This window comes from Aptenodytes patagonicus, chromosome 3 (assembly GCF_965638725.1).
Source record: "Aptenodytes patagonicus chromosome 3, bAptPat1.pri.cur, whole genome shotgun sequence".
Classification (NCBI taxonomy): Eukaryota; Metazoa; Chordata; class Aves; order Sphenisciformes; family Spheniscidae; genus Aptenodytes; species Aptenodytes patagonicus.
The window spans coordinates 127544634-127558269 of record NC_134951.1 but is presented as its reverse complement, the minus strand read 5'-3'; the positions used below and the strand labels follow the sequence as shown (position 1 = coordinate 127558269).

The 13636-nt window shown below is 38.4% G+C and overlaps 1 protein-coding gene across 3 annotated transcripts in view; it reads right to left on the bottom strand.

The window, feature by feature from the left end:
- XPO1 (exportin 1) overlaps nt 1–13636 on the bottom strand; it is a 43669-nt gene that overhangs the window by 20957 nt on the left and 9076 nt on the right. For all 3 annotated transcript variants that reach the window (XM_076335145.1, XM_076335144.1, XM_076335143.1), the window contains 4 exons: nt 10064–10136; nt 846–907; nt 724–768; nt 454–635 (listed from right to left, as the gene is read on the bottom strand). In XM_076335145.1, coding sequence (XP_076191260.1) covers nt 454–635; nt 724–768; nt 846–907; nt 10064–10136 — 362 coding nt within the window. The remainder of the gene's footprint in view (nt 1–453; nt 636–723; nt 769–845; nt 908–10063; nt 10137–13636) is intronic.

Here is a 13636-nt window from a genome sequence, read left to right as displayed (position 1 = left end):
TAAGCATTTCCACATTACGTAAACAATCCTATCTACTTTAATCAAAATGTCTATGCTCACAGAACAGGTCCTGAAGACCTACGTCCACGGAGGCATTTACAAGCCACCTGGCTTTTACCAGTTTTCATGGTAATAGTGCATATTTTGAAGTAGCTTGAAGTCTGTGCCTGCAAATTCTGGCTTGGAAACACAGGCAATGCTGAATGCTCTGTTAAATGGGTAGGAACCATCAGTCAACAGATGCTACTTGCAGTAAGGTAGAAATATCTGCATGTACAAATAAGTTTGGTATCACCTTACACCTTTAATGAAAAAAGTCAGTAACCCACTCAGTCTCAGAAATCAAATTAGACAAGCCATAGGTGTTCACTCAAAAGCTCAAAGCGAGAGCAACTACTTAGCAGCAAGCACAAAGTCTACCCTATTTATCAAGATTTAAAGATATATACTTGCCTGTCTTTCAAATGCTTAGCTTTTACTTGAGTAATCTGGCCACTGGAAAAATCAAACACTTCTTCACTCAGTAGTTTAAGGATCACCATGTTATTCTGACAAAGGCTTTCACTAGTCCTGCTTGCTCCCACAATATCGCTTATAAAAGTTGGCCAGTGCTTTGGCCATTCCTGTTTCAGTATCTGAAAAGTGAAGCATCCGTATGTTAGATACATATGCAAAGCCAAAGATGTTATAACAAGATTTAAAACTTCATGAACTCTAGCTTACCTGAACAAGAATCATATTCAGTTTCCCAATATACACTTTCTCTTTCTGGAGAAGAGAAAAGAGGAGTCAGGTTATGCATAATATTCCCCTCCCTCTTCCTCCCCTGAAAAGAATTCACTTACTTCTACACATGTTGGATCAGAGGAGGTCTTGATAATTAGGCCGACAACGTATTTTTTAATACCTGCAGAAGAGTTAGGAATTTATTTTCAACTATGCCAGATATCACAAATGTAATAAATATTTTTGAATTCAGATTCTTCACATGTTTTTAAAAAGAAACACCTCTAAGGAACATATATGCATGTGACAGTGAGCATCCCTCTTGACTTGTATGCTATATGGAAAAAAAAAAATCCACCTTTGTATCAATTCTGCAAGAGGATATTTCAGATGTACAAAATGGCTTTACACTTAAGCTATTTCAATAGAACAAAAGGAAAACAGACTAAGGATTAGAGTATACTTGTAGTAATTTGCACCAGACAAATCTATCAGCTTCCTAAAGGCTGCAAGAAATTGTGAGAAACCCTGCACTAGTAGCACAACACAACACTGTATTAGGCTGAAGATGGAAAGATGGCATCCAGCAATGTCCAGACCCTGACATATATTGTGATAGGTACTTACAAATGCTGCTGTAGAGCTCTCTTAGTGAAATGTTATTTGTACCCATTATGCATTTTCAGATCATACCTAGTAACTCCAAAGTTGGCAGTTATATTCTTACTGCCTCAGCCAAATGTTCATGATGTGCAAGACAAAATACAAACAAGACAGTCCTCCATCTTTGACTAATGCTTTATTAATAAAAAGTGAACTCCAAAAATACGTAAGAGCTTTCTAAGCATGACTCCAGTTTTAATGCCAAGTTAGCCAGAATTGCACGGAAAGCTTTGATACGTCACCTTCACTGTATGTAAAAGTTCAGAGATGCTCCAGTTTACTTAGGAATTTCTGTGTTTAAAATGGCTCACCTATGCACAGCATTTACAAGTGAAACATCGTGCCAGAGCTTAGCAAAGCTTTCCCTGCACCATCTTACAAGATTGAAACTTGAACTTTATTCACCAATACAGTACGATGCACTTGGATTTGAACTACTATGCTTTTATGGCACACATGGATGCTATGGATTACAACACTCAAATTCTGGTTTATTGCTTTTGCTTTTTTTTGGGGGGGGCTTAAATTAACAATTTATCAACTGGGGGCACAGACTGTATTTAAATAATTCGTTTTTTTGTGTTTCTTCTGCAAATGTTTTTAAATGACTTCAGAGTTTTCAGCTCCACCACAAAAAAACCCCACTGTAGCAAGCTATACTGCCTAAACTTTCATTTTGCCACCTAATCCTCAGCTGCCTCCTCACCATTAACCTATCAATTACTGAAGATACCAAAACAATGGCTTTCCAAGTGACTTTTCATCACAATATACATATCTAAAACCATTCTGTACAAAGACATCTGACTTCAAGAAAAGGCGTGCACAGAGGATCCAGAGTCATGAACTAGATGAACATTACCAATAGTTCAACATAGCTTTGACACAGCGACTCATCTGAGCACATCAGGGATTAAACACTTTCAAACCAGCCAAGTGTTTTCTTGTCACAGTGAAGTTTTTGAATAGGTGTATTTTTTTGCTATTCAACTTCATGAACCCAAAATCTGGTTTCAATCATTCCTTCAACAAGACAGTCGACTGACTCATGCAGACAAAACGCATACGTTCAAGTTTTTTAGAAAAAGTTGTCACTACCAAGAAGAATGCTTTATGTTGAAGACGTTTCATTTTCCCCTAGCCACTATTCTAAATTTTAAAACATTTCTAAGACTTTACCAGAATTAGTCATTTTTTTCCATTTCAGGCCTGAGCAACAGGATTAAAAGAAACAGTTTGGTAATTGCATTCTCATGAAATCTGGAAAAACTAGGTCTAGACTTTGAGCCATTAGATACATACTAGGCAGAAGTTGTTCTACAGGTAGTTCCAATTACAAATGAAACTATTCATCATTACAAACTGGGATCAAACCACACTACTCCAGAAGAATGGTCATTAACAAAATAAATCTCACTGTCAGTCACCGGGTTAGAGTTATTACCAAGCACTAGCATTAGTCTGACATCGTAGGCATGTCCCAGTATTTTAAAGCTGAAAAACACACACTGTGCTGAAGCATTACAGTAATTCATAAATGAGATATGAAAGCCCCCCAAATAGTATGGAAACAGGTTTGCAGTGCCAGAAACTAAACTATTGTAACTGTCCGCCAAACCACTAAGGGAAACCTACTGTTGCAACTCTTTGCATTTCAAAAAGGAATTAGAAAGTCAATATTGTTCTTTGACTTCCGACTCCAAAGCTGCATATTTTCCATCTTGCTGCATCAGTAGTATTAGGCCGTTTAGTTACAACTTGAATGCTATGCCACCATCGATCTGGCCTTGGGATCAGCAGATGGAAACAGTTGTTTGGGTCCAAAGCTTCTCCATTGAAAAAAAAATGGTGACCACGGCTCAAAAGACAACCTAAAAAGTTTGCTAGTGTTCACTGGTCATGCTGCAGGCTTCTTAAGGTCTTCCATCCAGTGACCAAAATCATATTCTTAATCCCTTAAAAGCAGCAGCTATCCAATTCTCTAATGCTTTTTTGGCTTAAATGGCATTTTCTATTTTTTTTTTTTTAAACTGAAGTATTGTGGTTTCTGCTCCATATTCAATAGTTCATTTCTTTATCATTCCACAGGAAAGATAATTCTCAGTAGAACAAAGGTATTTCAGCTTTATACTCTGACAAAAATCAACACATAGGCTAGTTACCATTTTTCAGCAGAACACGTCCAAGAAACTGTTCAAGGGTAGCAGTCCACTGGATTTGCTAAAACCAGTGTGTTTTGAGAACTTAAAAGGAAGTGTTATTTTAAGGAGGCAGGCACGGGACATGCACAAGCCACACAACCACTGCCTAGAAAGTCTCCTTCAATCACAGAAGCAGCTGAACAAGTCTTGAAGATGGCAACAACGCAACTGCCAGGTTCAGACCCTTCACTGAGCTAAACAGGAAGAGACAGACATTCCTGGAAAACAGACTTTCCAATAAACAGGAGGGGGGGAAAGACCACAATACTCAGGACACACATAACATTCTTCAAGGACCATCCAACATTACAACTACGCTGATCTCATGACAACCTGTGACCAAAGGGAGCAGATTCTTTTTTCCATTCCAAAACTTGCATTGACGCAGCACTGGCAGTCCTAGCACCTGGCTCAAGAACTTGTTCAGAGGCTGAACTAGTAGAAAAATAGAGTTACCAAAAAAATTCAACAGTTTTAAGCTGTTTTGAAACAATCTTCTGCCAGCTTAGCTCCTTGGACCAGTTCACTAAAGGGCCAGAGAAGCACCAGTACTGGCTCAAAGACATCAAAAAGTGCACAGGTGAGGAACACCTTTATCCACAGCAGTTAAGTAGTAGATCAACCAAGCTCCAACCTCAAACTATGTTCTAGTTATCAGAAAGGCTGGACAACATCACTGTCAGAAGGCCTGGACTAGTGCCACTGTTAGCATTTTCTGGCAAGCAAAGTATAAAAAGTACTTTTGTAAAAAGTACAAAAAAAGGAGGATAGAGCAAGGACATTAATTCAAGGCCTTTTAGAAAGTTTCTGGATGAACATTAGATATTGTAGTCCTTATGTGAAAGCTGCTCCTCTCCAGAGAGGCAAACATACACCAAAACTGAAACACTTTCTGGAGAGAATGTATTTTCACCGGTGATCCAAGCTATGCAATGGTTAGAGCTGGACTGGGACAGTGACGAACATCACGTTATCCAACATTAGTAAATTCTGCAGTCTGAACTTGAGAAGTGTGAAATACCCTACAGTTTTATCTTTGGATGTGCTTTTAGAAGCAATTACATCTCACCTAGGCTGTGTAACGTGAGCTCAGAGGAGTTCCTATCACCAAACACAACATGTTACCACAGTGCTGGTTTTGGCTGGGGTAGAGTTAATTTTCTTCATATTAGCTGGTATGGGGCTGTGTTTTGGATTTATGCTGGAAACACAGTGTTGCTAATACAGGGATGTTTTCATTACTGCTGAGCAGGGCTTACACTGAGTCAAGGCCTTTTCTGCTTCTCACCCCACCCCACCAGCGAGCAGGCTGGGGGTACACAAGAAGCTGGGAGGGGACACGGCCGGGACAGCTGACCCCAACTGCCCAAAGGGATATTCCACACCGTATGACGTCATGCTCAGCATATAAAGCTGGGGGAAGAAGAAGGGATATTCAGAGTGATGGCGTCTTGTCTCCCCAAGTAACTGTTACACGTGATGGAGCCCTGCTTTCCTGGGGATGGCTGAACACCTGCCTGCCGATGGGGAGGAGTGAATGAATTCCTTGTTTTGCTTTGTTTGCACATGCGGCTTTTGCTTTGCCTATTAAACTGTCTTTATCTCAGCCCACGAGTTTTCTCACTTCTACTCTTCTGATTCTCTCCCCCATCCCACTGGGGGGGAGCGAGCGGGCGGCTGTGTGGTGCTTAGTTGCTGGCTGGGGTTAAACCACGACAACCATTAATGCACAGTCAGCGAGTACACACCTGCAGACAAAACCACTTCTAGTACTTAAGACATACAAGCACATCCTTTTATGCAGTTACAGAGCACAGACACTTAACAAGTGTTGAAAGTTATTGTAACTGGTGCTGTAGATGCGAGTTTACACTAGTTTACTAAAATTAACAAATTCTCCGCCTATGTTAAAGAATAAGAGGCACAAGGGAAGCAGGTGGACAATGTAACTCGGCAAGTTAACATTATTTTGCAACCAAAATTAGAATTTCAAATCCGAAAGCTGAGTTGTCCCCTCCAGGGATGTTCGTATGCATGCACACTTACACTAAACTGTTTAAGTAGTCCCAAAATGTGGTGCAAATACCATCTTATTTTTAGTCTTAAGAAACAATGCTTTCCGACATTGTCCCACAAATCATCTTTCCCTACTAGTGGTGAACCCATTCAATCCATTATCTATTTGCTTTTCAGCAGGGGAAAAAAAAACTAATTCACAAAAATTCTTAAAAAGGGCAGAGCTTGTCTTCTCCACACACACACACACACGCAGAAGTGCCATGTAGCTCATTCCCCCTTCATTACTGAAAATCAAAAAACATCTCTTCATGAAGCAGGACAGAAATTTCCATTAAAATATCTAATCACTCCACAGAAAAATCTCTTCTACAGTAGCTTCCACTACATCAGGAGCTTTATACTTAACTCCAGGACCTTCCTGTGAGCCACTAAACTGCATCTCTCTCCGAACACTTCACTTTTTTTTTTCCCCCCTCTCCATTTCAAAATGAGAAAAGTGGTACAAGCAATTCAGGTTTCCTAATGAAGAAGTGCTTATCCATACCAACTCAAAACACTCCAGACAAGCTCGCTCTGTTCACGGGAACATAATTTCATTTCACATTGCAGGACTAATGAAACGTATCACTGAATTGGAAGACCAAGAAGCTTTTATTTCCAGGCAGTTTTTCACACTGTAAGAGAAAATCCTATTGAGACCATAGCACTTTAATCAAATTACATCCTTTATAAGCATTATTAAACAAATCAACTCTACAGAGTATCAGAGTTTAAAGCAATTTAGTATCACCTCAAAAAACTGAGAATTTTTACTTGAGAATGACAGTACAATAATCTGGAAATAAGCCAAGTTCAGCACCATATGGGATATCCTGGAATATGCTACCCACCTTTCACTAAAGGAGCCTCAGTAAGGTTTGCATGAAAACCACATTACATCGTTTGTATATGTGTAAGAGCAATCCAAAGCATTCTCTTACACTCTAAATACATTATAAAGAGCAAGTCTAACTCATTGCTATGGTCTTCTGCTAAATGTGTCTGAAGGCTGAACATGCAGGCCAGGCATCTCATTTAACTGAATTTTACCAGTTCTGTGCTGTGTTCCATAAATTCCACTTTTGTCTAGATCACCAGGTCAGCAATTGGTTCAAACTGCTAACTCCAAAAGCAAACAAAAAAAGTTCAAGAACAAGAAAAGCAGAGTAATCATGCAAGTATTTTAGAAATGTAAATTGTTTTGCCCAATTCCTGTTTTAGAATTACAGGAAGATACCGATGAACTTTCCAAAAGCGCTTACAATCCTCAACCTTCAAAAACCAATGACACCTGAGGAACAGAAAAACTTTTTACAAGTTAAAAGGTACCAGGGCCAGAAGAGCTCAAGACTAAAAGCTAATTTAAAATAAAAGCAAACATAAGAATGGAGTTTTGAGTCCAACGAACACATATGAAGAAAACGTATTCTCCTACTTGCATTTGGAATTCCAGGCTGGAAGCTAAAACCTCCCAGCATTCAGACAGAAGCGATAACAAAACCCTGGCTAACCTCAAGGCCCAACAAGTCATTCTGATGTACAACTTGAGGTCCAAGTTGTACATCAAAAAAAAGAAAAAAAACTCAAAAAAGGTTACAGTTCAGGCTCTGTAATTAATGACATCATTTTATTTCTCCAAGAATTTTCAAGCAGGTCGTTTCAAAAACTTTTTCATTCACTGACAGCTCAATTCAGGTCTGCTCTTAACTTCAACTCTTAAGCACTGCTATTGCTACAAAGGGAAAGCAGTATTTTCTCATAAATGGATTTCGTTTCATCTTAACCAAAAGTAAGATTTGTCAGCTGTATTTACTACACAAATCAAATTAGATATGTTAAGTTTTATAAAGTAAGATATAAGGTAAAATTAACTGATGTATAACCCACATGAATTGCTTTGTTACTAAGCATTACTTTGTTACATTGAATTTCCTGCACCCATATTTTACTAGTTACACTTCAAACAGGAAAATCCTGTCAACTAAAGGAATGACTGGAGTCAGAATCAAGGAAACCTTAATTTAACCAGTCGTCTTATCTCCCAGGTAATCAAACCGCCTGAACGAGCTCTGGAGCAGTTCTTTTGCACCAGCCAGTATCACCAGCCAAAAAAATAAAAAACAACCACCACCACCACAGACCAGATGAAACCGGATTAGAGATGAAATGTTGATTCTCCCTTCTTCACCATTGAGGCCAAGATGGATCAAATGCCACGGTAGGCTAAATATATTTGGTTCCTCTTCTACTGATGTACAGGAGAAACCAGACAAGTAAAAGCCAACTAACTCAACTCCCCTAAAATGTGAGGATAAAAGTCAATTTCACAATTTCAGTTTGGTTCTGTGAAAGGGAAAAATATTTTAAAAGGTTGAACTAAAGACACACATTTGTGAGGATGAAGGTGGTTTTTTTTCCCCTCTGGAGTCTTCAGAAGAAGTACAAAAGTCAGGAAAAACAAGAACACAATACTTAAAGTTGACTGCACAACTACAGACAGTAACTTTATTTTGCATTGTAATGTATCGAGCTACAGTTACTGCATCTTCTCAGATGACAGGAACCAGTCTAATGGTACTACCGTGCCTGCAAACAATGAAGTAACAAAAATCTAAAGCACCAACTCAAATATATCAGTTCCACAATTCATTTAAGCAATGTATCCAGTAATATCTTGGCATCTCAAGAACAGATGAGATAACATGACCCAAAGCACAGCCAGCATCCTCATCCTACCACCACTATTTCTCATCTATTCTATGCATTAAGAGCATGTCTTCTTAAGACTTAAAGTTACTGAATTATATTCTGTATTTGGCACTTGTTCAGTTCCAAACTATCAAGTAAGTCTACCTCTGTGACATCTCCTATTCTACTACACCTCACTTCACCAGCGGGCAGTAGTAACCTGAGTAACTGCTTCAAACTACTGACTCCTTACTTTCTTCCTGCTCTGCTCCCACAGCCAAAAACTTTAGGAGAACAACTTCCAAATGCTGAAACTAAGTGCTCATAGTCAGGAATGCAACAAGATATGAGCAAGTTGAGATACTCTAATTATTAAAAGCACGGAGAAGACTTAACTTCAGGGTGCTCCCTTAGTTTCTCAAAAGGGTACAGGTGGGTTTGAGCCTTAGCTGAAGCTGTTCCCTAGAAGCCTGCTGCAAGTCTGTTTCCAACAGCAGAACGAAAGTGAATCCTTACTTCCACTTTCAAGAAGAGCTACGCTTTACCTGTTAACCTATAGTTGGAAGGAGTGGGGGAAAGGTGAGAAGAATAATAATCACAAAAATGTGGAATTCTCCCTCTACGCATTTGTTTTCATCGACATTTACAATTACATTTTAATCAATATAGTTTCAGAACCCAAGCACTGGCAGTAAAAGTTTAAAGCACATCTTAGCATTGTTAATAAAAGCTCACAGCAGAACACAGAAATTTGGAATAACTTTAATGAGTTCCAAAACCAGCTTTTAGTAAAAAGCCAAGTATAGAATGGTGACAACATTCAATGGCAGGAATTTAAAGTAGCTGTACTTAACGTTTTGAAGTCCAAGTTATCATGACTTGACAGAAAGCTACGTGAAGAAGCACTAATCCTGTACCACAGAGGTACCTCCATTTACTATAGCTAACGTATAAAATTCAACGCACATTGCAAGCTATAAGGGACGGAGGGGAAAAAAACAAAACCAAAACACAGCATTTATTTCAAGACTTCCAGATTCCTTGAAATGACAGAAGACTGGGGTTTGCCCTACACTGCGCTTCCAGTTACAGCAATCTAGCTTCATATACGCTTACATGAATTAAAAGCAGACTTTATAGTATCTCACTGCCTAAAAGAATGAATGACCATTAATAGGTAAGACTATGCATTTACCTAGTGTTTCTATTTTTAAATAATTATGACTGCTTACAATTTCAAAAAAGTCACATAAATCTACAGATGCTACCAGATGGACCACAGAGCCTACCAGAAAAATGACAGCGTACTGGTGGGGCTGCACACACAGCCCAGACAGGCTGAAGAGAGCCTCCGTACAGAGAATCGAAACCTCTACCTCAAAGCCAGGAGCTAACTTCAGAAGCTGCCTAGGGCTAGACCTCTTCAGACAAGTTTGACCTGTAAGTCAGTACAACACTTAAGTGGTGACGTTTCAAAACTATCAGTCACACCTTTTACCTTCCCGTGACATTTACAGAATTTCAGCTGCTCGCCACCCCGCTGAGACCATTATCACGAAAGGGAAAGACACGGTTTCATCATCCAGAAAAGCACAGATGGTCTTACTACGTGACAAAAAGTTACTAGCCTAACCGCATTTGAAGCTGAAAATTACTTACATGGGGACCGACAGTCTAAATCTCAGTTAATACGCAAAGTTGAGAGGAATACAAAAATCCCTCCCTACCTTCACACTGGTTCCTTGGAAGAATCTTCCATCTTGTTTTTATCACATTTTCCAAGATTTGCAGTCCATAATACTGAAATTGGAGAAGAACAAGAAGTGAGCACATTACTGTAGGACTAACTAACTTTCAGGACTCTCATTCAATCAGACATTCACACTTAACATCTAAGACCTCAAGATTATCAAACTAACAGTTTTATTAAATATATGTCTATTCACCCATTTACTGAGGTTTCATGCATTTTTTTTTCTTGCTTTATTCTTCACTATACTAAGTCCTGCTGTTTGATCATGCTCACACCAGGAGGGGGGGAGGGGGGCACGGGAAAATAATAATGAAAAGCCCTCTGGCAGACAATTTTGGCTATTTGGAGAAGAGAAAGTAGCAGCCAGATATGAATTTGCATCATAAATGACTGCTCATACGTTCAAGTATTAACACAACCAGGCTCCTAAAATATTTAGCAGCTTGGATGGTCTCAAGCTTCCTATCGTTCCTCTAAGAGCTGAAAAAAAAACATTTTATCTTGGCATCGCATGTCCTGACACTGGCACTTTTGTAAAGAAAGTATTTCCCAAACTTCACTGGTGTGTTACTTTAGGAACAGCAAGACAACCCACAGGTTTATTTAATTTCAATACCCACCCCAATATGGCAGCTATTTCTACTATTTAAAGATGAACTTTTGTGCTCAGTCAAAGAATAATAAAAATGTGAATAAGCTCTTGGAAATCCTTTTACCTTTCAGGAATTCCTTCCTATGTTCTTACCCGCAACCATTACGTTTGCAAAGTTATCGGTAAGGCCAGTCCCTCTGCCCATTTGTCCCTACTGCCAACTCACAGTAACAGGGAAAGAAGTTTGTGATGATATGATCGAAGAACTTTAATGTCTAAAACCCCATTAGCATGAATAGACAGGAGAGAAAAGGGGATGAGGAGTTTTGCGTTTACTTTATCTGCAGTGGATTAGGAAGAAAAAAAAAAATATCACATCAATGCCTGAAAGGTAAACTCAAGTTTTCACAGTTAAAAGTTTGGCTGAGAATAAGAGTTCCTCTTTAAAATGGTTAGTTGTTATACAAAGTAGGATCATTAGTATTTCAACCAAAGGGATCATATAAACTCCAATTTAATTAAAAAAACACAATGTAGACTGTCCCCAACTACATTGTATTAAACCACCATTTTTGCTGTTCTCATCTTAGCATAACCTACATCCCTTTGCTTCTCTATCCGACCCAAGTTCCCGCGAGCTTCACGTGTACATCCTGCATTGGCAAAATATTCTGTCACCTTCCAAAGTCTTGGGTACCAAGAAAAATGATGCATTAACAGAAAGTCGGCAGGGTATTTTTTTCTTCATGGTCAGCAGCAAAAGTTTATCAACTAGATTTTAATCTGTAAATTTACTTAATTACTTAACATAAAAGCTAAATGAAATCAAGGGAACATTCATATAGAAAATGTATGAAAACATGGTTAAGCAAAATGTTTCACTTCACAGGAAGTGATTTCAGCCACTGCTACAGATTTATAGACACCATCTGCACCTGATCCAGGCTCACAGTACAAAACATACTTACAAAAGCTTCTAACAATGTTGAAAGTATGAATATCAGTATCAGACAGCGCTAACTTTCCTGAAGCGGATCTAAACTCTAGTTAAATTTCTAGATTCTACAGGCACACGTATTAATAGCTCTTTCCGGTAACAGCTAACCAAAAACATCAGTTTTGCTTCCAAACTTTTTTCCACAAGTCAACTTATTTGGCTTTTAAGACCAGAATGGCAAGTCTAGTTTCATTTTACAAAAGCACTAGATGACCAAACAAAACTTAAATGAAAATCCTAACATAAACTAAGGACAGACCTCATCTTTAGTCTTTTTGTTTCCCCACTTAGGATTTCCTCTCAGTCAGAGAAAAGGACAGACATCTCCAGCAATTTGCCACACCTATCCCTCATTATCTGCTCAAATATCTTAATTCAGATTCACATACCTTAAACTGTGAAGAGGTTCATGCTGTCTAGATTTCTACTCACTCTTTTGCACATATGTGACTTCAATTCTGCCCTCTCCTAGTGTCTTGTTCATGTCTTCCTCAGTACTAGTAATATTCATTTTTCCTAACACTCGCACATGAAATGAAACAGCAGCAGTAACAAAATCACTGTATACCATCTTCACCTACACATCTTTCTTGCCCTACCATGTTTGAAGGCTTCATCGGCCTGCCTGAACACTCTGCAAAGGGCTTTCTGGGTTTTTTTTGTTTTGTTTTTAAGCTTCATTTGATTTGATGGTTCTAATTTTTGGTATTTCCCCGATAACAAGATACACCAAGCCCAAAAACAGTCACTGACACCAATTACAAGTTTTGCCATCTGAACTATCAGAAGCGTACTTTTTAATCAACCTTTGCGACAGTGCATGCAAACACACTTAAACCGTGTATAAAATAGAAGTCTTTCAAAATTCATTTGCTCTTGGCTTGCTTATTTCTAATTGTCTAATAGCAATTCACTGCTCAGTTATGAAGATGAGGGACAGGTAACAGCAAAGACTGAAAAAAAGTATGAAATGATCCCTATGGTAGAAATTTCTATGGTACCCTTATTACTTATTCTATGCACCGAATCCCTTTCCCTCCCACCTCCCAAGAAACAAAAACAATTGATGAACAGAATTCAGTTAAAGGGAATCAAAAGGGTAGACCTTGTGGAGGCCTGCCGTCAAAGCCTAGCTGTGTCAGTTGCACAGGAAGACACCCCTTTTCTTCCTATTACAAGCAATCAACATAATGGAACATTATGATTAATATCAGGTAGTGTTAACAGCTTTAATTAAAGAAAAAATATGATTGCATAAAAGCCAAATGTCATAGTGCATAAATTTAGCACCAAATCATTTGCAATTTATGTAAATTGAAGAATTCTTTACCTGTTGCTTTCTTTCTGTTCCTCTAATCATCTCATTTTTCACAAGACAAATTTGAGTTTTTAAAAATACTGTTGATAAATCAACTTAAACATTAGTAATGTCTGTCAGTATAAAAAGCAAAGTTTACCAGGCAAGCAAACAGGCAAACACTGTTACTTAAAGGTTAGCACTTTGAGGAAGTTCTTTAAACTGTTTTCCCCTAAACTTCAGAGAGCAATGAAAAAAATGGAACTGTTTCATGAATACCGCCTGATTTCAGAAACCATCCAAACACGATTATTTTCTGTTCGAACACAATGCGTATCAAGCAGAAAAACACGCATGTCAGTTATTTGAGATAATCATCATCAACTTAAGACAGTGAAAACACATTTCGATCAACTTGTCTGTTCAAACTTCAGAAGCCTTAGGTAAAGCATTTAAAATTGTAGAAAAACTGAATGCTGCCCCTTTTAGTCTCTACCATGATGGATGGATTTAAAACAGCAGTACAAAGCAAATGTGTTCTGCATATTAGTAAAGACTAATCTCATACTACAAAGAGTTTGGGGTGCTTAACTTTCATTGATTGCTCAAAATCTTGGCCTAATAAGGTTTCTATTTTGTCTTTAATACACCTAGGGACAAA